This window comes from Microtus oregoni, unplaced genomic scaffold (assembly GCF_018167655.1).
Source record: "Microtus oregoni isolate MIOR12 unplaced genomic scaffold, Mior012 000055F_ref0000237, whole genome shotgun sequence".
NCBI lineage: Eukaryota > Metazoa > Chordata > Mammalia > Rodentia > Cricetidae > Microtus > Microtus oregoni.
Window position 1 is genome coordinate 12,585,774 of NW_024543831.1, and position 24,233 is coordinate 12,610,006.

The 24,233-nt window shown below is 38.7% G+C and overlaps 1 protein-coding gene across 1 annotated transcript in view; it reads right to left on the reverse strand.

Annotated features, from left to right (window-relative positions):
• Nucleotides 1-24,233, reverse strand: part of Scaper (S-phase cyclin A associated protein in the ER) — a 343,723-nt gene that overhangs the window by 211,838 nt on the left and 107,652 nt on the right. Inside the window, exons 18-20 of the mRNA XM_041638504.1 lie at nucleotides 10,251-10,332; nucleotides 8,413-8,565; nucleotides 7,760-7,867 (exon numbers count right to left, since the gene is read on the reverse strand). Coding sequence (XP_041494438.1) covers nucleotides 7,760-7,867; nucleotides 8,413-8,565; nucleotides 10,251-10,332 — 343 coding nt within the window. The remainder of the gene's footprint in view (nucleotides 1-7,759; nucleotides 7,868-8,412; nucleotides 8,566-10,250; nucleotides 10,333-24,233) is intronic.

A 24,233-nucleotide genomic window follows, 5' to 3' on the forward strand; every position in this document is an offset into this window, starting at 1 on the left:
CTCCTGGACCTAAGCTTTTCTTTAATTCCTTTCCACAAGATGGAAGCTAAGCTGGGTGGGATCTTCCCCTGAAGTCACGACTCCCTTTATTCCATTTAACATCTGACTTTTCTTTAATCTTTTTATCTCCTTGAACACAGGACTTAGGTCCATTTCACTTCTTGGTACCGCTTTTCTCCTCAAATTGTACATACTGTAACTTGCCTTGCTCAGCTTGCTCCTTTCCATTATAGATCTTTAAAAGAGTGATCACCAATAACCACAGGACAGATTCTATACTAGGCTGTTTTGAGATTTTCTATACCAAGGGAATTAATCCAAATCTCTTCACTTTAGCCTCAGGCAGACACTTCAGACAAGGGCAAAAAGAAGTCATGTTATTCACCAAATATCACAATAACAACATACTGAAATTCTTCTCCTCTGAAACCTCCTGATCCAGGTCCTACATTTCAAACCACCCCCATCACCACGGTCTTCAATGTTTCTACTAGCATGGCCCATTGAGCGACACTTGAAGCATACACTACTTTCCTAACCCAGAGTACCAAAGTCCAAATTCCTCCAAGCAAAAATATGGTCAGGCCTACAATAGCAATACCTCAATCCCTGATAACAACTTCTATCTTAAGATTTCTATTGCTGTGGAGAGACACAATGATCACCTGAACTCTTATAAAGGAAAACATTTAGTTGGAGTTAGCTTACAATTTCAGAGCTTCACTCCATTATCAATATGGTGGGATATGGTGGTATGCAGGCAGTCATAGTGCTGGAGAAGGAGCTGAGAGTTCTACATCTTGGTCTACGAACAACAGAAAGTAAACTGTGAACCATACTGGGTATATCTTGAGCATATAAGACATCAAAGTCCACCTCCACAGTGACACACTTCTTCCAACAAGGTCAAATATACTTCAACAAGGCCACACCTAATAATGCCACTCCCTATAGATCAAGAATTCAAACACAGGAATCTACTAGAGCCAAATACCTATTCAAACCACCATAGAAGAGGTACAGTTTGATCCTAAGAAGCCCAAGTTGAATGGCTATAGTGAACCTGTGAAGAACATGGAGTCTTTACTCCAACAACCTAAAATGCTCCTAGAAGGTAAGAACCACAGTACATATGTTAAAAGATATATTGCAGGAGGCTTTTTTCAACCACCAGCCCCCAAATCATGACACAAAGACTTATTATTAATTATAAGAGCTTTGTCTTTGATAGGCTAGTTTCTAATTAGCTCTAATAACTTAAATTAACCCATTTTTTATTACATGTTATCACGTGATTCATGGCTTTTACCTCTCTTCCTGCATGTCCTGTTTCTTTTGTGTCTGCCTTTCTTTTTCCCCGAGACCTCTGTCCCCAGAAATCCCACCTAACCTCTTCCTGCCTAGCTAATAGTCATTCAGCTCCTTACTAAACCAATTACAGTGACACATTTTCACATAGTATAGAGGAATATTCCACAACAATGTACAGAAGGAGGCACCTGAAAATCAGAAAAAAAGAGACATGTTGCTAACACCCATTTGAATAGAATCCACTATTTCCCATATCATATTTAGCATTAAACTAATCCAAGTTCCTCTGGATGCCAAAAGAGACAATAAGTTACAGGAAAAGGAGCAAATTACTATATAATAAAATATAAATAACAAATCATTGTCTCTCTTGGATCTTGTTGTATGTGAAAGAACCAAGCAGACTAAAGCAGATGGGAAGAGAGTACATGAAGCTGGTAACACTAGTCAGTGGCAACACTAAAAACATCATATAAGTCCTGAGAGAGAACAAACTGTATAAGACTGTCTTAGTTAAGGTTTTTATTACTGTGAAGAGACACCATGACCACAGCAACTCTTACAAAGGAAACATTTAATTGGGGGGGAGGGGGGCTCACTTACACTTTCAGAGGTTTAGTCCATTATCATGGGGTAGGGGGCATAGGGACATAAAGGTTGACATGTGGCTGAAAGAATAGCTGAAAGTCCTAAATCTTGCAGGCAACAGGAAGTTTACTGACTTATTGGGTGGTATTCTGTGCATATGAAACCTCAAAGCCCTCCACCATAGTGGCACATTTCCTCCAACAAAGTCATAGCCACTCCATCAAGGCCATATCTACCAATAGTGGCATTCCCTATGAGATTATTGGGGTCAATAATATTCAAAATACCACAAGGACTAACAAGATGGCTCCACATCAACACTCAAAGTTACACTTCTGTATTAGTTAGGGTTCCTATTTCTGTGAAGAGACACTGTACAAATTAGCTCGATTCGGGAAATAACCAGGCTAGCTAAAGGATAAAACAATTATATTTTTATTTATTATAAGGTGATAACTCATGAAACAGGAACAAGAAGTTTAAGCTCAGCTGTGTCCCATGGAAATCACACAGAAAGAGCACACCTGGGCAGTGCACCTGTTTTTCTCTCCCAGTCCCAGAAAGCCACGCCTTAACTTGGATCCACCTCTTAAAGATAATAGGCTACCAAGGTTTCCCCATCAAGACAACATGACCACAAAACTCTTATAATGGGGTGGCTTACAGTTTCAGAGGTTTACTCCATTATCATCATTGTGGGACACGGTGGTATACAAGGAGACATGATGCTGGAGAATGACCCAAGAATTCTACATCTTGTCCCGAAGACAATAGGATGTGAACTGTCTCACTGGCTGTAGCTTAAGCAAAGGAGACTTCAAAGCTTACCCCTACAGTGACACACTTCCTCTAACAAGGCCATACTTTCTAATCGTGCTACTCCTTTTGGGCGCCATTTTTTCCAAACCACCATACCATCTGTTAAAGAAGTATTTCAGTGGGGAAGAGAAGATACAGCTGACTGTGTGAATACAAATGCTGAAGACTATAAAGAATTCTTCCAAGTCATGAGATTTGCTGAAGTAATCCAAGAGGTGAAGTAGTGAGACCAGTAGTGATATGTGGATTGACACAAGAAGGTGGAGGAGAAATCTGGCTAAGGAGGATGACTGGATGAGCCACTGGTGACAGAAATGATTCTAAAGAGCTTCTCATCATTGCCCTGTGCAAACTTTGGCTATCAATGAGAGATCCTTCCAAAAGTAATTGAAGTTTTGAAGAAACAACATTACCTATGACAACTGATAACTGAGGAGTTTAGCAAACAATATATTACTTTCAAAACTTTTTAAAAAGAATGTGACAATGATGTTTTAAATAAAAAAAAACTACAGGTTGATCTCAGGACTGAAATCAGAAATAGAATAACTGGAGAAGAAAAAACTTTGAAGTGTAAGACTGAGATTTTGGAGAAAACTACAGTCCATGAAGATGATAAACACAACCTACAGCAGGAGCTTAAAATCCAGAGTCAGAAGCTTCAGCTTTGTCTGACAAGCGCAAAGGCCAGGTTGTAAGGCACGGTGACAGATGAAATGGCAGAAGGAATGTGAGAATCAGGTAGCAGTTACTCAGAGATGCAGAATAAACTGTGGCTCAAAGACAAAGAGCTCAAATAGTTGAAGGTCACTGTGACTAAACCCAAACCTGAGAAGCCAAGACGCTCCTGAGAGTCACACATGCCTCATACACCAAACACTGTCTGACACAGAAAGCCCCATTCTGTAGGGATCAGATGAGTAGATTATAAGTCTACCTCCCTCTAATGTGCAAAATGAGACAGTTATGCAATCACATGTCCCTTACACTACTAGTGTCTGTTGAAAATGAAAAGGTGCTAGCTAAGTGTGAGAAGTACATGCTGACCCACCAGGAAGGAGCTTCCAATAGGGAAATTCAGATTAAAGTAATTAAGGGTGATGTTAACGAAGTGATGGACAATCTGTTCAGTTTACTGATGTTGAAACTTTAAAATAAGAATCACCAACTGGCATTCAAAAATAAAGTTCATCCACAGTAGCACCTCCCAACCAGAGGGTACAGACTTTGAATAGACTGATGTAGAAACTAAGTGTTCCCTGATGGAGATGAGAGCAGGACTTCAACTGGGACCCCAGTATCAGTATCACTCACAACTCAAGTGGAAAAGGCCTTGAACTGACAGCCCTGGTATCAAAACGTTTTTGTTTGTGTTGGTGACTTCTCTAAATCAGTGCCATAGCAGTATTAGGGTCATCTTATAGAAGAGAATATGTAGATACACTGAATTTTTTGTGACTTTTCCAACTGCTCAAATATTTTCTAGGATTTTATAAACAAAACAAATTCTGCTATTGATAAGATAAAAAATGAACTTTAAACATATCTAACAATTAAGACTTTCAAAATAAAGATGATGACTGGCCAACAGTAAAATCATTTTAGGAACTGTTTAGAATTCTGTATGTATACTGACTTCCTAACCTTCAGATATGCCAAAGGAATTGAAATAATGAGCACAAGACATGCACACACATGCACACACACACACAGTAAGATAGCTCAGTGAGTGCAAATGTTTGCTATATAACCCTGATGGCAAACCTGAATTCAATCCCCAGAGCCCATATAATAGAAGAGTTAGCTGTCTTTTGATGGAGGAAGGTCATTGGCTAATAAAGGAACTGCCTTGTCCCATTTTATTGGTTAAAAGATAGGTGGGAGGAGTAAACAGAACAGAACTCTGGGAGGAAGAGGAAGTGAGCTCAGACTCCACAGCTCTCCTCTCGGGAGCAGAAGCCTGAGAGAGACGCCATGCCCCGCTCCCGGGCAGACACACGCCATGAAGCTCCGACCCAGGATGGGCTAGGCTAGAATCTTCCCAGTAAGACCGGTTCTCACAGATTATTAGAGATGGGTTGATCAGGATATCAGAATTAGCCAGTAAGGGCTAGAGCTTAAAGGGCCAAGCAGTGTTTAAATGAAAACAGTTTGTGTGTTGTTATTTCGGGGCATAAGCTAGCAGAGCAGGCAGCCGGGGTGCTGGGAACGCAGCCCCGCCGCTCTTATTACTACAGTCTTTGGTTAATCCTACATCAAAATGGGAGGTGGGAATCTGTAGAAGCTTGAGTATGCAGGGCAGTGGCAAATATTAACCAGAGACTCTGCTTCAAAAACAAGGTGGAAGGAAAGAGCCAACCCCCAAAGTCTCTCCTGATCTCCTCTCACCACACTCACAAAATAACTGAATAAAAAAAATCTTAAATATAAGTTTAATACACTGATATCTACTAATAGGTGTTGTCCTCAAAGAAACATAATAATCTTTCCTGGGCATCTTAACAGATGTTTATCAAGTATGAAGTCTACATCTTCAGTAAACTTTAGACATTCTGTATAATAAAGAAAACAAATTCATAGATATTCTAGTTCAAGAACAATTGAATAAAAAATTATAAACATTCATAAAAATATATAATTTTAGCATACAATAACTATAGGTAAAAAATAAAACATTTCTAAAACTATGTAAATGATTTACTAATCCAATATCAACCACTTACATGAACTAGACATTGATCTATGTTTTCTAAAACATTTGATAAAACATGAATGAATTCCTGTCTCAAATTAATAATAAAATATTATAACATCTTTTTTAAAGATGTGTGTGGATGTGAGTGTGTGTATGCACGCACAAGCGCGTCTGCCTGCCTGCCTGCCTGCCTGCCTGCCTGTACCTACCATATACAAAGTACATGTAGTTGCCCACAAAGACCAATTGAAGGCATCAAATTTGCCAGAACTGGAGTTACAGGCAGTCATGAATCACTCAATAAGGTGCTCAAAAACAAATTCTGGTTCTCTATAAACTCTGATGCTCTTACCTGCAGAGCCACCTCTGGAGCACCTAAATATAACTTTTTTGTTTGTTTGTTTTTGTTTTGGTTACAAAGGCATCTTGTTTATTCTTATCAGCATCACTGACTGTCAGGGTTCACATTTCCCAACACCGCTCCTCTCCATACAGTAGTTAATGTGCAATCTCACTTGTGGGACTGGGAAGGGTAGGGGCTTGGCTCTGGGTGGGAAGGGCACTGGCACTTCACATGGGCCAGTGGGTGGTGGCTGTCCCCATGAGAGGCGTGGATGGGTGCGAGGATAGCCACTGGGTTTGCCCCTAATTGTCTTTCCTGCTAGGTGGGTTACTTTTTCACTCTCCTGGGCGCTTGGGATGGGAACATGCAGCTCTCAGGAGGGCAGAGCAAGCAGCTGACCACCAGCGGAGGGACACAGGGGTGGCTCCTGAGGTAGTAAGGCACAACCCTGTCTTTGGCTCTCCTAGTGAGTAGTTTTCTTCCCTGCACCCCTAGCTTTATACCTCCCCCACCCCAAGCCCGGGAGTCAGGGCCACCTCCTGAGGTGCTTGTAACCAATGGGCTCTGCTGCCCACTCTACAAGACCTCTCAGTCCCATGGAGCTGCCCCTTTACTAAGCCTGGGCAAGGAGCACAGCCTGCCCTCACCATGGCCAGACTCAGCTGCTTGCCAAGTTTCCAGGAGATTGTGCTTTGGGATCTTTGCTGGGGGAGGTGGGACAACAGGCCAGGACAAGAGTAGAGGGAGGGGGTATGACTAAGGTGCTTGTGCTTTAGCTAGGGGTGTCAATGCCCCTCTACTTGGTCACCCAGGGCTAAGGTACTGGGCGCTAAATCAGACCCAACATCCCACCCTCACTGTAACTCTTTCAGATGTTAAGAGGGACCCTGGCATATTAGAGGGTGCTGCTGGCCTGGAGGCAGGTCTCCAGATCTGACTCAAAAGGCTCCATCCCACCTTCTCCATTCCTGCAACTCCTTGCCTCTGAAGAGGCAGCTAGAATGCAGAGTTGGGGAGAGGGAAGGAGGTCAGGGCTAGAACAGAAACAGTGAGATGGTGAAATGACATGAATGAAGGGAGTAACAGAAACCCTGTGCTCACATATTAAACTCAGAAACCCAAGAGCTTGCTCCTGGAGAGTTAAGAGTGGAAAGGAACGGCCAGAGAAAGCTCCACAAACCGCCAACAATGGATGTGGACCCTGCCCTGCCTCATCCCCCAGGAGTGGGCTCAGCCAACTGGGACCTGTGAACACCCTTAAACTGTAGTCCTGGGGGAGAGGAAGCTGGTTGGATCCACAGGAGTCCTGGGGCACTGGGAACGGGCCCCTGTGGAAACATGCACCCACATTCCACACACACACACACACATTCAGTTTTCCCTGCATCCTGCCTTCCACAGCCCAGGGACCCAGGGGACCTCAGACACATTCCCATTGATTTGAAAAATAAAAGGAAATCTTATACTTCATTATTTCATTCGCTAAAAAAATGTTTCAAAAAGTTATGTACAGGGGGTGGGGGCTGGGAGCCCTGCCCAGGGTCGGATGGGAGAAGGGCTTCTTAAAAATCTTTTAAAATAGATTCTACTTATTTAGGCTGTGTGTGTACATACTCAGTTGTTTTTGTGCCATGGCATGTAGGTGGGGATTATTACATGACAATTTGAAGGAATCAATTCTCTCCTTCCACTATGTGAGTCTCAGGGATCAAACTGAGGTTGGCAGCTTTAGCTGCATGTGCCTTTTTCCTCTGAGCTAGCTATCTCACAAGTGCAAAATACTGTAACTCTGAAACAAAAATTATGTAAGTGATAACAAAAATTCTGTTTGTATATGTATACTAAAATAACAACATATATGCCTATTATATTAATTGAGCTATTAAGTGCTAAGTATGGGTCTAAATTGTTATATGAATACAAATTAATATGGAACTTATAATAAAAGAGCATACCTAGATAATCAATTAGTAATTGTAAAAAAAACAGAAAGTAAAGCTTACCACTTCTTCATCTGAAAGTTCACGCCCCTGGATACTGCTATTCTCTCTCACAGCTTGCTGATGTTTTTTCCCTTTGATGTGGCTAAAGAGATAAACTTCTGAAGCGATCTAAAAACACAAAATCAAAGCCATATCAATCAACATACCACTGTATACAATACTAAGAACTAAACATGCAATCCAGTATTTTTATACAAGTTCAGATCATTATAGAATATATAATACATACATATATAAGTGTGTATACACACACACACACACACACACACACACACACATATATATATATATATATATATATATATATATATATATATTTCCCCTAGAATGCAATTCTGAGACTAAGTTTAAAGACTCAAGTCTCAGTTCTGAAAAGCTTGGTTTTGATTTCTGGTCCCAATACATTAAAATATTGATTTAATCTATCATTAAGCAGGTAAACAACCATTTTTGTAACAATTGCATACACCAGCACTTTATACTGCCATTCCTAAATGTTGTTATTTGTAATTCTTACTTTTCATTTAAAATCCTCAAAGAAGTCAATAGTACTTAATAGATGTCTTAGCACAAGATTTAAAAGGCTGGAAGCCTTTTAATAAATTTTGGCAATAAATTATATCAACAGACTATTAAGAGTGACAACCACCTACCAAGACATTGCAGAGAGAACACTGCTTCTTTCTTTCATAAGGGGTCAGTTTAGGGGCATAATCAGTACTTGCATGTCGCCCACTGCTTAACTCAGCAGCCTTTTCTTTCCTTTGTTCAATCTGTTCCATGTGCCTTCGAATGCTTTCATCATGCTGTAGACAGGGTCAAAGTGTGAGAAAACTTAAAAAATATTCAAGTTATACTAAGATCTTGGAAAAAGAATTTCCGTTTAAACTCCTAAAATAATCCAAAAGTACCTGGTTTCAGTATTAACTTTCACACTGAACAATAAAGTTCACAGTCTTTTAACATATCACTCTTGCACAATAATGCTCCTAAAGTGTGTCCACAGGATGGTAGTGCATGTTTTGTGGGAACAGTTTCATAAACAAATTTGTAAAAGAATAAGTTAAATATTTTTAACATAGAACTGCATACATCTTCTAGCACATCACTGTGCTCAGAGACTCAACATTCTGGTTACTTGGAAGAAGAATTTAGTAAGCTTCTACCCACTACCCATTTGCCTACCTATCAAACATTATGATAAGTACTGACCCACAGAAACACTCGTGTTTAGACACACAGCAGGAAAGTGACAAAGACATACTACAGAATATAATTGCCCTATAACTACTTTTTCACTTCCAATCACAATCCCAAAAAAATCTTTTTTGTGTTAACACTATTTTGTATAGGCAGAATGTATCTTACTCAACTGAATTTTCTATTTTCAACTACTCTTTTCAAGATTCAGCTGAGTAATTATTCTTTCTGACATTTGATAGACCATAACCTTACCTCTATGATGCAGAAGTTATCTGCTAACATCTGAATCTTATACTAGATTAGGCATTTCCTAAAAATAGGACTCCAATCTTATCCATTCATTAATATTTGCTGCACTGAATTTAAATGAATGATAAATTCCTATCTTTCAGATTAAAAAGTTACTATCTCTACAAGGAGCCAACATGTAAATCATTGATACAATATAAAGCACTTCTATAGCAGAGACCACCTACATGTTATAATACTGGGAAATCTTTTTCTAGAAATTATTAGTATTTATAATCTTCCAAGTTAGAACTATGCAATTCAAAAGTATTGAAATCAAATGAATAACTGCTAGATAATTAAAATAATAAAGTACTATTAATAATTGCTGTGGGACAATGGTCTTGTACTTTGTAAAGATTTGCCAATTGTATTTTAATAAAATGTTGATTGGTCAGTAGCCAGGCAGGAAGTAGAGGCGAGGCAATAAGAACAGGAGATTCTGGGAAGAGGGAAGCTCAGTCTGTAGTCATCACCCAGACACAGAGGAGGCAAGATGAAAACACCTCACTGATATAGGTACCAACCATATGACTAACATAGACAAGAATAATGGGCTAATTTAAGATGTAAGAATTAATTAATAGGAAGCCTGAGCTAATAGGCCAACCAGTTTATGTTCATAATTAATGTAGACATCTGTGTATTTCTTTGGGACAAATGGCTGCAGGACCAGGTGGGACAGAAGCCTCCAGCAACAAATAATGACTTCAAGTTATTTATTAACTGATTAATATGAGTAAATACCAAATATCTTTATTATTGTTCCACAATGATTCTATAATACCAAAATAAATTTATAACAAAATAAATTTGGTTGCCAAACAGCTGAGTTTGAGACAGTTATGACTCATTCATAAAAAATCTGTTATCCAAATATTATAAATACAAATTAATTCAACTTTTATTCCACATTAACTCAACTTTTATTCCACAGAATTTTATAGTGTGCTCCATTTAAGCTCTCAATTTTCAAATTAAAATAACATGCAGTTCTGACCTTGAGCTGAATTTTTTTCTGCAGCTCTTCCATAGCTTCTTGCTGAGCTGCTGTGAGTGCTGCCAACCGTTCTTCCCTGTCTCTGTAAGACACAGTCAAATCTATAGGTTCACCTGCTTGGAGTAACACACCTCAATCTCATGAAACAAAAAAATACAATTTAGTTGCAAGGCTTATATTTTCTCAAATATTGCCTAATAAATACTTGAGAAGCAATAGTAGTTTGTTCATCCTGTTTGTTTTTAGTAATGAAGCAACACAGCTGATTAGCTATGAAAATAAGTTTGTGACCCCAAGAATAGTTCTGGAACTATCATTAAATATAAAATGTTGAAAATATAATTTATAATTTATAATAATAATAATAATATAATTTATAATTCTTAAAATATTATTAATATCACAAGGAAACAATTGAAAAGTTATAAACCAATAAGCAAAGTGAACAGAAGAGGTAACCATGATGTGCTCTGAATATCAACATTTCAATTGAAAAGCAAAACAAAGAATACTGGTATCTGAGCTTTCAGGGAAATTAGAAAGGAAGGTGTTTTGATGAGAAGCTCAGAAACACAACAACTGTAGCAGATCACCTGCTGCCGCCTCCACCTCCTCTCTGCCTCATCTCCAGTGAATCAAGCAGATCTCCTCCAGCCTGCCTTCCCACACATTCTGTGGTTCTAGTCCCCCACTCCAGCAGGCTTCCTCTAGGAACTTGCCAGGCAAGTCTGACATGGAGGCAAATAGGCCAGCAGTTCTCAAGCTATGGAATGTAACCTCTTTGGTGATCAAACATCCCATTCCCAAGGGTCACATATCAGATATTTATATTATGAATCATAACTAGCAAAATTACAGTTATAAGTAGCAACCAAAATGATTTTATGGCCAAGGGTCACCACAACATGAAGGACTGTGCATTAAAGGGTCACAGCATTAGGAAGTAGTAGGTCATTAAAGCAGGTAGATAGGCAAGCTTCAGATTTTCACCCCTCCCTCTCTTCTCCATAGCCAATCCCCCAGTTTCATCCCTATTTGTGGCCACTTCTCACTCTTTGCCCCCATTTCTGAGGGACTAATCAAATCCGAGTAGAACACCCTCCTCTCCTCCCTCCTGTGGAGCCCTCACCGCCCACCCCTAGCCCATCCTCCTACCTAAGTGTCAGCTTCCAACGCCTAGAAACACATTTTTTGCTGGAAGCCACAGTGGCTACATAAGTCAGGATCCCTGAAGAATTTCCTACTATACAAGACACAGCCACCAAACTCTACTAACCAGAGAGGGCAACCAAACAAGGAACAAAACATCCACCCAACAAAGACAAAGACAGATATCAGCACCTGGAATTACAATATTCACAAGCCAAGATACCTAAATGCCAGCCTGAAAACAATAACAGCCAGGACAAAATGTCCCTACCACAATCCAGCCACCCTGCAAGAGATCTGCAACACCCTGAGATCTGCAACACAGCTGAAGCAGAAGACAAAACCTTTAAAATAGCCTTTATGAATATGACAGAGGTCCTTAGAGACAACGAATAAATCTCTTTTTAACAAATCTAGGAAAACACAACATAGTGGAAAGGAAATAAAACAGTTCAAGACCTGAAACTGGAAATAGAGTCAGAAAAAAAAAAACTGTGGGAAATCTGGATAAGAAAAATTTAGAAACTCAAACAAGAACCTCACAGGTAAGCCCCTCAAACAGAATACAAGAGATGGAGAAAGAAATCTCAGGCATTAAAGAGATGCTTAGAAGAAATGGATACCACAACATAAGAAAATGTTAAATCTAAAATAAATCCTGACACAAAACATCTAGGACACTGTGAAAAGACCAAATCTAAAAGTAACAGTAATAGAGAAAAGAGAAGAAATGCAAGTCAAAAACACAGGAAATATTTTCAACAAAATAATAGAAGAAAATTTCCCTGACCTAAAGAAGGAGATGGCTCTCAAGATATAAGAAGTATACAATATACCAAATAGACTAGATCAGAAAACAAAAACCCGCAGGCACAAATAATCAAATATGGAGCATAAAGAACAAATAAAGAATAATAATAGGTACAAAAGAAAAAGGCCATGTAACATAAAGGCAGAACTATCTGAATAACACTTGATTTCTTGATGGAGACTCTAAAACCATAGGGGCCTGAACATATGTTCTACGAATGCTTAAGAGACCATACATGCCAGCCCAGACTACTGTACCCAGCATAACTTTTAATCACCATGGATGAAAAAAAAAAGACATTCCATGATAAAGCCAAATTTAACCAATATCTATTCTACAAATCCAACAATACAGAATGCACTAGAAAGAAAATTCCAACCTAATGAGGTTAATGACATCCAAGAAATCACAAAGAATAAATAATCCCAGACCAGCAAATAAAAAGGGAAATATATACATACACACTAACACCAATAAAATAACAGGAATCAACAAACCCTTCTCACTGATATCTCTCAACATCAGTGTTCTTAATTCCCAAATTAAAGAGAGAGAGAGAGAGAGAGAGAGAGAGAGAGAGAGAGAGAGACTAAGAGAATGGATGAAGAAACAGAAGGAACCAGCCTTCTGCTTAATTCAAGACAAGCATCTTAAGATCAAGGATAGATATCACCTCAGGCTAAAGAAAAAGAAAAAATATTGCAAGAAAATGGAAAAAAGAAGCTGGTATAGCCATTTAATATCTAACAAAATAGACTTCAAACCAAAATGAATCAAAAAAGATGGGGAAGAATACTACATACTCAAAGGAAAAACCCACACATATTGACCCTCACACAATGAGACCTTAATTCCCCAACATCATACTTTTATTGAGAATTTCATACGATGCACTCTAATCACACTTGTTTCCCACCCTTGCACCCCCCCCCCCAAAATACCACACAAGTCCAGTTTGTGTTGCCCACTGTGTTGGAGCACAGTCAAACTCCTAGTGATAAGCTCCTTCCCCAATCCCTCACCAAAAGCCATCAACTGTGAAGAGCTATACTTCAGCATCTTTATCACAGTTTTTATTTTTTGCATGGGAGGGGTTCAAAACAGGGTTTCTCAGTGTAGCCTTGACTGTCCTGGAACTTAAGACCGGGCTGACCTTAAACTCACAAAGATCTGCCTGTCTCTGCTTCCCTAGTACTGGGATTAAAGGTACGCTCCAACCACTGTGAAGGCCCAAAAATGTGAGCCTATTTCCACCTTGACCAAAGGTCAGAGAGTTGGAACTTACCTCTATTCCTTCAAGATTATTTTCTGTTTTTACCTCAAACAAAGGTCCCACCTATATTTCCGACCAGTTCTGAGAGTTCTACTCTCTCAAGGTTACTGTCAACAAGCACTGGTAATAATATCCAGACCTTGTATTTCAGGAATAGAGAAGTAGATTTGTTTCAACTCCAAACAAAAGTCTAAGTATCCAACTAAGTTCCTACTCCCTTAAGGAGATAACAACAGAATCCAAACAGGAGTGGTCTGCCTATAGAATGTTTTGGTATAGGGTGTGAGCTTGACTTGTTTTGTTCTAGCAACAGAATGTTTAACTATGAATGCAGCCCACAATCTTGTATCGTGTTAATGCAGTTTTTATCGTATTCCTTCCTTTTGAGGTCAGGGATATTTTAAGCAATTGGAAATTAAACACAAGCAATTTCAGTATTCACTGGAACTCTCTCCTGGTACTATCTTATGTTTTCTGTTTTATTATTTTACTCATGTCTTCATACTCTTTACTAATTTTTCTGAGCCTCACACCCCTACCCTGGTAAATGGTATTTTTGTCAAGGCTGGTGCCCAACAAACTGCCTGACCCTTTATAACAGCTTTTAAGGACTCTCTTTAATAGCTTCTTGTCTGGACTGTTTCTTTGTGGGGAAAGAAGAGATCCCCACTGCCTCTAATGTAGTGTGTTTATCTCATGGAAACTTCCTGTTCTATTGAGCATTTTTACCTGTGGATTACGATGAAGATAATACCTTCTTAAGCTGTACTGTCTAATTGGTAATAATAATGTTAGTTTATTCAGAGTTTTGATGACTAAAAATAAAACAAGGAAGTGTCACACAGCTAGAATACATGAGATTCCATTAAGGAGCCATACAGACTATGACTCAGGTTAATGATTAAGAAAAACAATTGAGTCCTAGTTAGTCCAGCTAACTTAAATTCTTTTAACCTTAATGTTGGCAGATGTGTTCACAGGTTTCAGAGTGCATTGTAGCTGAAACAAAGCCTTCTAATAATGTAAGGCTAGACTAAGATGTTTTTGTCAAATAGTTTTGAGGTGAAAAACCCACAAAGACAACCTAAAGTTTTAGAAAGGCACATAGCTGAATGAGGAACTTGTTGAGGTCAGGGAACAAGAACAAAGCATTCCAATTACCATTAGCTGACTTGACTTGCTTGCTAGGATTGGTTGATGACCAAAGGTGATGATTAATTCCTTATACCCATTTCTTTTTTTTTTAATTTATTTATTTATTAAAGATTTCTGTCTCTTCCCCGCCACCGCCTCCCAATTCCCCCCCCAATTAAGTCCCCCCCCCAGCCCGAAAAGCAATCAGGGTTCCCTGTCCTGTGGAAAGTCCAAGGAACCCCCACCTCCATCCAGGTCTAGTAAGTTGAGCATCCAAACTGCCTAGGCTCCCACAAAGCCAGTGTGTGCAGTAGGATCAAAAACCCACTGCCATTGTTCTTGAGTTCTCAGTAGTCCTTATACCCATTTCTGCCCTCAATCTCCAGATAGAAGAAACTATTGACAAGTGGCTATGTACCCTAAAGATTTAAAGTAGAGTTGATTCTTTTTCATATATAAAAGTTTAGATTTGTGATTCCTTTAAGAGTCCTTAAAAGATTACCTTTCAAGATAAGCAATAAAGTGATTGGTCTTTTCTTTGTAATAGCCTGCCAGTAAAAGACATGGCAAAGAAGAATATCTTCCCTACACAGTTAATCTATAATACGTTGTTTGAGTATGTATGTACACTGGTTCTTGGGATAATTTGTTTTTCACTTGTAATATGTGAAATTTGTAGTCAAAAAATATGCTGATTTTTACTATTTGTTTTGTATCCATTGCAATCATTCACTTGAAAAAGAGAATGTAACCACATTATGATTTTTATATTGCCTCAAAGATTTTGCTGGGGTATATAAGCTGCAAGAAAAAGAATAAAGACAGAGTTAAAATATGCTAGTAGGAAAATATCAAGACTGTGAGGATTAAAAGGGAAACATCAAGAAAAAAGATACACTTAGAAGGAAAACATCAATATTGAGAGAATTAGGAGGAAAACACCAAGAGAGAGAGAAGTGACATTTCTGGATAGAGATAAGAAAAGAGAATACACAATACAAAATCAGAATTTTTTTTAAAAAAGGGAGAATAAAGAAAAGTATCTAAAGGAAACCATCAAAAGAATGTGAGTGACTTTTTCTTCAACTCCCTCAGATTAAAAAGTCTAGTATGTGTCTACTCTATGGCTTCCTTTAGAGTCCTGCAGCACCTGGGGGCTGTCTCCCCAGGCAATGGTATCCAGAGGCAGCACACACCATAGAAGGTTATCAAGAAGACTTAATCCAGAAAAACAAAGCATTATTAATCTCAGAGCCCAGGCCCTCTTGCCAGCTACATGCTTCTTTGTCTACCACAGCTGGAAAAATATAATATGCCACTCTCACCAACAGACAAGCCATCCAAACAAAAACTAAAAAGGGAGAGGCTGGAACCAATGGACATTATAAGCCAAGTGGACCTAACATATTTACATAATGTTTCACCCAGGCATCCTATCGGACCACCAGATTAAAGCTGCATATCAGCAACAGAAAGCTTACAAACTTGTGGAAACTGAACAACTCACTACTGAATGAAAAATGGGTCAAGGTAGAAATTAAAAAAGAAATTCAAGACTTTCTAGAATTAAATGAAAATAAATAAACAACGTACCCAAACTTATGGAACACAGTGAAGGTGGTTCTAAGAGGCAAGTTTATAACACTAAGTGATTAAATTTTTTTTTTAAAAAAATGGAGATCTTATAATGTAACTTAACAGAACAGCTGAAAGCCCTAGACAAAAAAAAAAAAGTTATACCCAAAAGAAGTAGATGGAAAACAGACAAGAAGAAAAGCATAAACCTAGAAAATGGGAAAATGTTTTTACCAACTACATATCTGATGGAGGGCTAATATCCAAAATATGTAAAGAACTCAAAAACTAGAAATTAAAAAAAACAAACAACCCAATTAAAAAATGAGGCACAGTTCTAAACAGAAAATTCTCAAAAGAGGAAATTCAAATGGCTGGAAAAACAAATGTTCAACATTCTTAGTCAACAGGGAAATGAAAATTAAAACTTCTTTGAGATTTCATCTTATACCTGTCAAAATGGCTAAGGTTTTAAAAAAAAGAAACAAAAACAAAACAAAAAAAAAACAGTTAACATGTTGTTCATCCTTAGGAGGATGGGGAGTAAGGGGAACACTTATCCACTGCTGGTGAAGTGAAAACTTGTATAGCATTACACTATGAAAATCAGTGTGGCAGTGCCTCAGGAAGATGAGAATAGATCTACCTCAAGATCCTGCTATAACAATCCTGGGCATATATTCAAAAGGACACTTCATCCTACCACAGAGATACTTGCTCATCCATGTTGACTGCTGCTTTATTCATAATAGCCAGAAATCAGAAACAACCTTGAAGTTTCTCAATATTTCTTTAAGAATAGATAAAGAAAATACGGTACATTTACACAAGAGAATATCACTCAGCCACTAAAAAATGAAATTTGCAGGTAAATGGATGGGACTAGAAAAAGAAATCATCCTGAGTGCGGTAGCCCAGACCCAAAAAGATGAACATGGTAATGTACTCACTTGTAAGTGGATACTAGCCATAAACAAAGGTTATTGAGCCTATAGTTCATGATCCCAGAGAAGCTAGGTAACAAAGTGAACCTAAGAAAAACATACATATATCAACCTAGAAAATCAAAATAGACAAGATCACCTGACAAAATGGAAAGCATTGGGGTGGGGAGAGAAGAGAGGGTGGAAGGGGAATGGGGGGGAGAAAGGGGGAGAAGAACTTGGAATGGAATGGTCAAGATGGAGGAAGGACAGAGATGAGTGCAAGGAAAGAGATATCTTGATTGAGGGAGCCTTTATGAGGCTAGCAAGAAACCTAGCTCTAGAAAAATTCACACGAATCCACATGAATGACCCCAGCTAAGATCCTAAGCGATAGAGGAGAAGGTGCCCAAACTGGTCTTGCCTTGTAGTCAGATTGATGAATATCTTAAATGTTACCATAGAACCTTCATCCAGCATATGATGGAAACAGACAGAGACCCGCATTGGAGCACTGGACTGAGCTCCCCAAGTCCAGTTGAAGAGTGGAAGGAGTGAGAATATGAGCTAAGAGGTCAAGACCATGATGGGGACACCCACTGAAACAGCTTACCTGAGCTAATCAGAGCTCACCAACCCCAGCAGACAGGAAGGAACCAGCATAGGACCAAACTAGACCCTCTGAATGTTGGTGATATTTATAGGGTTGGGGCAAACAGTGAGACCACTGGCAGTGGCACCAGGATTTTCCCCTACTGCTTGTACTGGCTTTTTGGGGACCCATTCTCTTTGGATGGATATCTTGCTCAGCCTAAATATAGTAGGGAGGACCTTGGACCTTCCCCAATGCAATGTGCTTTACCTAATCTGTGAAGTGGATGGCAGGGACGGTAAGTGGAGTAAATAGGAGGAGAGGAGGGAGTGAGAACTTGGAATGGTATGTATAATGAAAAAAGACAGTTTGTTTTCTTTAAAAAAAAAAAACCATAACCATAACTCAGGCAACTTATAAAAGAAAGCATTTGTTTTATGGGCTCACGATTCTAGAGGGTTAGAACCCATGAGCATCATGGCAGAGGAAAACATGGAGACAGGCAGACAGGTGAAGGCTTAAGTCATAAACAATGCCACACCAGTTTGGAATTATGATTAATAGGGTGGTATTTATTTAAAGGGGAAAAAACTTACAGATCACCGTCAGCCCTCTGCGCAACCAGGAAGGGAGTCTAGTCGTCGGCGGAGCAGGAAGTGAAGAGAGAGAGGAGAGGGAAGTGGCCACTTTTTTAAAGGGAGAGAGACCACGCCCCAATGGGCTGGTATCTCAGCGGCGATAGGCTGGAGGAGTGGGAGGACCTCCCGTAACACCTCCCCCTTTTGTTTAAATAAGAGAGTTCTAAACCTACTATGCAATTATATACAATAAGTACAAATATCCTATTCTAACTAGCTTACATCTTGTATAATAAATAATTTGGCCAAGACATGAGAGAAAGTAACTACATTTATATAGTCTTCAACCCCATCGAAGATCTGAGAAGGGAAATAATGTTACCTGAGTAATTAGGAAGTTCAGTAAAACAACTTCCAAAACATGCAACAAATCACAGAGACAACTAGCTACCTAGGCAATCACCCAAAGTCACATTAGCAGCAGCGTTGAAGCAACCAACTTTGGCTAAGGCCTAACATAACTGACATACCATTTTCAAAGGCAAGGAACTTTTCAAAACTATCTTAACCTGTCTTGGCAGGATATGACAGCCCTGTTTTATCCATTGATGCACGCTCTGTATCTTTGTCAGTCGTTGAGGTATGGGCATTTCTTTGCCCCAAGGCCAGTTCTGACAAAAAGAAAGGCTCCAGGTGGAGTGTCCTTGGTGCTCAACATTCTCTCGGGAATAGAGTGGTGTTGCCAGGAGCAATTGTGTCTCACTACCACAAAACTCTGAGTTAGATTAAAGGCCATTTTCTACAGTTCTTTAAAGAAGTTGAAGATTATCTATCTATACTGAGTATAATCTCTATATATCTAAAGAACCTGATTAGTCTAATTATAAATGACAAACTTAGATGACTATTAATCTATATAATTCTCAATATCTATCTAACTTAAAGACTAAGACAATAAACGACTGTGAAACAAATGAGGACAATGACCTCCAAATATAAACAATGTACAAATATACACTGCAGTAGGTAAATATAAATCAATACACAAACATTATATAAGTATCTTAATCAGAGGTAGAAATGTACACTGCAATATGGGAAATATATACAATATATATATCAATACAATATATGTCAATACTAATCCCAGCACTCGGGAGGCAGAGGCAGGCGGATCTCTGTGAGTTCGAGACCAGCCTGGTCTACACAGCTAGTTCCAGGACAGGCTCCAAAGCCACAGAGAAACCCTGTCTCGAAAAACCAAAAAAAAAAAAAAAACATAAAAATGTTTTAAACAGAGGTAGAAACATGCATGCATACAATAGTCAATATAATTTAACTTTGTATCAATATACAAGAATCTATACCAATATATTTGTCTAAAAACAGTAACTCACAATTACAAATCTATTATCCCATCATCCCTCTTTTTTTTTTCCAAAATGATCCCTGAGCTTATAAAATTCCTCCCCCAACCCTCAATCGTATACTAATTATAATCAACCCCTAAATGATGTCCCTAAACCCAAGGGCAAACTTTACTGGGAGAGGGGACGTCGTCCTCTAGAATTACTTCCAGCTGTCATGGGGGCGACGTTCTTTCTGGGGGATCCTGTGAAAGTAAAATGATGGTTAAATTTCAAGATCAATGTCTTTTAAAATTGCCAATAGTCTCTGATATTTTGTGCAGGTCTGACCAAAATGTTGTATAAGATGTGCACCATTTCAGCTAACCAAGTTGGAACTGTCTTGTGCAGCTGGTACCCAAAGCAGGTCTTGTAGTAGCGCTATCAGTATCATGACGTCATATCAACCAGGTGGAGTTGTTGTTATGGGGCCCCATCTTCTTCCTGGAAACTTCAAATGTCACTTCAGGAAAAACTCATTGTTCATTATGAAAAACTTAAACATTAATCGTATAGACATATATGTATATATTCAATGAAAGACATGATAGATATATTCAATGAAAAGTATGATAGATATGAAGAAAAGCAAAGATGTTTTCTAAACTCATATTTCTTTCTGTCCCACATCATGGCTCTTGACATGAGACAGAAACTCTAGAAACTCTGGATTTTTCTCTTACTAACAGGCTTGGAATTGGAGAGGGACTGAGCCAGAGTCCAACTTCAAAACCAGCTTTATAAATTTAGAAATATGGTTTAATATTACTTACACAACCCATTCAGTTTTCTTGATATTTCCTATTGGGCAGGTATTTTTCCATTTGTCAGTATCCAAACATCCAGGGTCCCTTGAATTTCTCAAAAGGAGTGTTTTCCTGTGGAGATAAGAACAGAACCCTGCCCCCATTCTATATGTTTTTCTTACCACCTGTATGAATATCATCATTGTGGATGAGCTGTCATTTCTCCTTTCCAAGAGGTTTCTCCTCTTCAAATCGAAACTTTATTAATTTTGATGGTATCCACAATTTTTCTTCTCCTGTGGAAACAAGAGCAAAACCCCTTCCCCAAGGTAGCACATCTCCTGGCTTCCACTGAGAGGTCAGCACATCTTTGAAATAAATCGGTTGATTTAGTTCAGCAGACTTTTCCATTATCCAATGTCTTTCTGCTGCTGTCGTTCCTTTCTCATTGGCGTTAAGAAAATTCAAGGTTAATAAAGCATTATGTAATCTATTTCTGGGGGTATTTTCGGTCCCTTTCTGTTTGTTCAGCATATCCTTTATAGTACGATTTGATCTTTCTATAACTGCCTGACCTGTAGGATTATTTGGTATACCTGTAATGTGTTTTATAATAATCAAAAAAGCATTTCATTTTCTTAGATACATATGCTGGACCATTATCTGTCTTTATTTGTGCAGGTATACCCATGATGGCCATAACTTCCAATAAATGTGTGATTACTGATTCAGCCTTTTCTGAGCTCAGGGCAGTAGCCCATTGAAAACCTGAATACGTGTCTATGGTGTGGTGTACATATTTTAATTTACCAAATTCCATAAAGTGGAACACATCCATCTGCCAGATTTCATTTCTCTTAGTGCCCTTTGGGTTACTCCCTGCAGGCAATGGTGTTTGATTATAGAAAGAACAAGTAGGACATCTCTTTATAATGTCCTTAGCTTGTTGCCAAGTAATGGAAAATTCTTTCTTTAGGCCTTTACTATTGACATGATGCTTCTTATGAAATTCTGAGGCCTGCAACACACTTCCAATCAATAATTGATCAATCTCAGCGTTGCCTTGGGCTATAGGACCAGGCAGACCTGTATGGGACCGGATGTGTGTTATGTACATCGGACAAAGCCTGTTCCTGATTATGTCTTGTACCTGGATAAACAATGAAGTCAACTCTGTGTCATCTGGTATAAATTCAGCGGTTTCAATATGCAAGATAACTCTTTCTGCATATTGTGAATCTGTAACTATATTAAGAGGTTCTTTAAAATCCCTTAGCACTATAAGAATGGCATATAATTCTGCCTTCTGGACAGAATTAAAAGGGCTTTGTTCCACCTTACTCAATTCATCTGACTTGTAACCTGCTCTCCCTGATTTATTTGCATCAGTATAGAATGTACGGCCTCCAGTTATTGGATAATCACGTACAATTCTAGGAAGAATCCAAGAAGTTCTTTTTATGAGGTTAAGTCTACCACTTTTAGGATAGTTGCTATTAATTTCTCCCAAAAAATTAGCACAAGCTCTTTGCCACGGTTCATTGTCTTCCCATAACTTTTTTATTTCTTCAGTAGTAAAAGGCACTATAATTTCTGCTGGGTCTATACCTGCTAGTTGACGAAGTCTCAGCTTACCTTTTATAATTAATTCAGAGACTTTTTCCACATAAGTTTTTAATTTTTTACTTGGTTTATTAGGTATAAATATCCACTCTAAAATAATATCTTCCCTCTGCATTAGAATCCCTGTAGGTGAAATTCTGGAAGGCAATATGACTAGGATGCAGCTAAGATTTGGGTTCACCCTATCCACATGTGCCTCCTGTAATTTTTTCTCAATCACTGTCAGTTCCTTTTCTGCTTCAGTTGTCAGTTTTCTTGGACTATTCAAATCTTTATCACCATCTAAGGTTTTGTTTAAATGAACTATTAGATCAGGTGTTATCCCAACAGCTGGTCGTAGACTGGAAATGTCTCCTAACAATCTTTGGAAGTCATTAAGAGTCTTTAACCGGTCTCTCCTAGTTTGTGCCTTTTGCGTTTTAATTTTCTCTAACCCTATTCTGTAACCTAAGTAATTAATAGAATTTCCTCTTTGAATCTTTTCAGGGGCAATTTGTAATCCCCACCTAGGCAAGACTTTCTTTACTTCTTCAAACATCCTTTCTAAAGTATCTTTATTTGAATCAGATAACAAGATGTCATCCATGTAATGATAAATTATGGACTTGGGGAATTGTTTACGAATTATTTCCAATGGCTTACTTACAAAATATTGGCACAATGTAGGACTATTGAGCATACCCTGTGGGAGGACAGTCCATTGATATCTCCTATTAGGCTGAGAATTATTATAAGTAGGCACTGTGAAGGCAAATTTTTCTCTATCCTTTTCTTGTAACGGTATAGTGAAAAAACAATCTTTCAAATCAATAACTATAAGAGGCCATCCTTTTGGTAACAGAGAAGGCAAAGGAATTCCAGATTGTAGTGGGCCCAGAGGTTGAATTACTTTGTTGACAGCTCTTAGATCTGTCACCATTCTCCATTTACCAGATTTCTTTTTTACAACAAACACAGGAGAATTCCAAGGGCTGGTTGATTCTTCAATATGGTGAGCATCTAGTTGCTCTTGCACCAGCTGTTCCAATGCCTGTAGTTTATCTTCAGCTAGAAGCCACTGTTTGATCCATATTGGCTTCTCAGTTAGCCATTTTAAAGGTAGGGCTGTTGGTACCTCTAAAGGTTTGGTATTTGCTGTATGTTTTTGTACAGCCTGAATGGCTGGTGACCTTTTTCCATAATACCTCATCATATCCTTCCCAGAATTATGAGTTCCTGGAACTACAGGAATGTTAATCTGGGTATTCCATTGCTGTAGCAGGTCAAGGCCCCATAAATTTATGGCAATATTGGCTATATAAGGCCTTAGTCTTCCTATTTGTCCTTTGGGCCCTATGCATTCAACCCATCTTGTGCTTTGTTTTACACGAGATAGGGTTCCAATTCCCAGGAACTGAACATCTACCTCTTGAAGAGGCCAATTTGGATGCCAAGATTCTGGGGTAATGATACTTACATCCACACCTGTGTCTAATAAGCCTTCAATAAAAGTGCCATTTATACAGACTCTTAGCTTTGGTCTTTGATCATTAATAGAAGTCTGCCAAAATATATGTTTACTCTGTCCTACTGGGTTTTTTGACTCATCCTCCACACGTAATTCATCATTTAGACCAGTATTACTTTTTACAGCAGAAATTGGAGCTTTTAATTTTCTTGGTGAGGCGCGTTCTCCACTGTGACTGGGAATGACTGGGCCACTGTTGGCTTGGGGGCCTGCGAGAAGCCCCTCAAGGAGTTTCTAGACGGTATCAGGTTGCCTTGTTTGTCTGTTGTTGACCTGCATTTGTTGGACCAATGTCGGCCTTTACCGCATCTCCTACATATACCTGAAGGCCTAGGTCTCCTATTTTTGTCATTTCCAGAGGAGATATTATTCCTAGGAATTCTGTGCCTGCAATCCCTCTTCAGATGTCCTAATTTACCACAATTAAAACACCTGATAGTTTGATGTCTCCTCATTGCTGTGGAAATCGCTTCTCCTACCCAAGATTCATCGTTATAACTAAACATCTCAACATTCATTGTATGCTGAATCCATTCATCCATAGGTGCTGATCTAGACTTTAAAGTCCCAATTATCTTTTTGCATTCTATGTTTGCATTCTCAAAAGCTAGAGATTCAAGAAGTATTCGTCTAGCTTCTGGGTCTGTTACCCCTATGTCCAGAGCC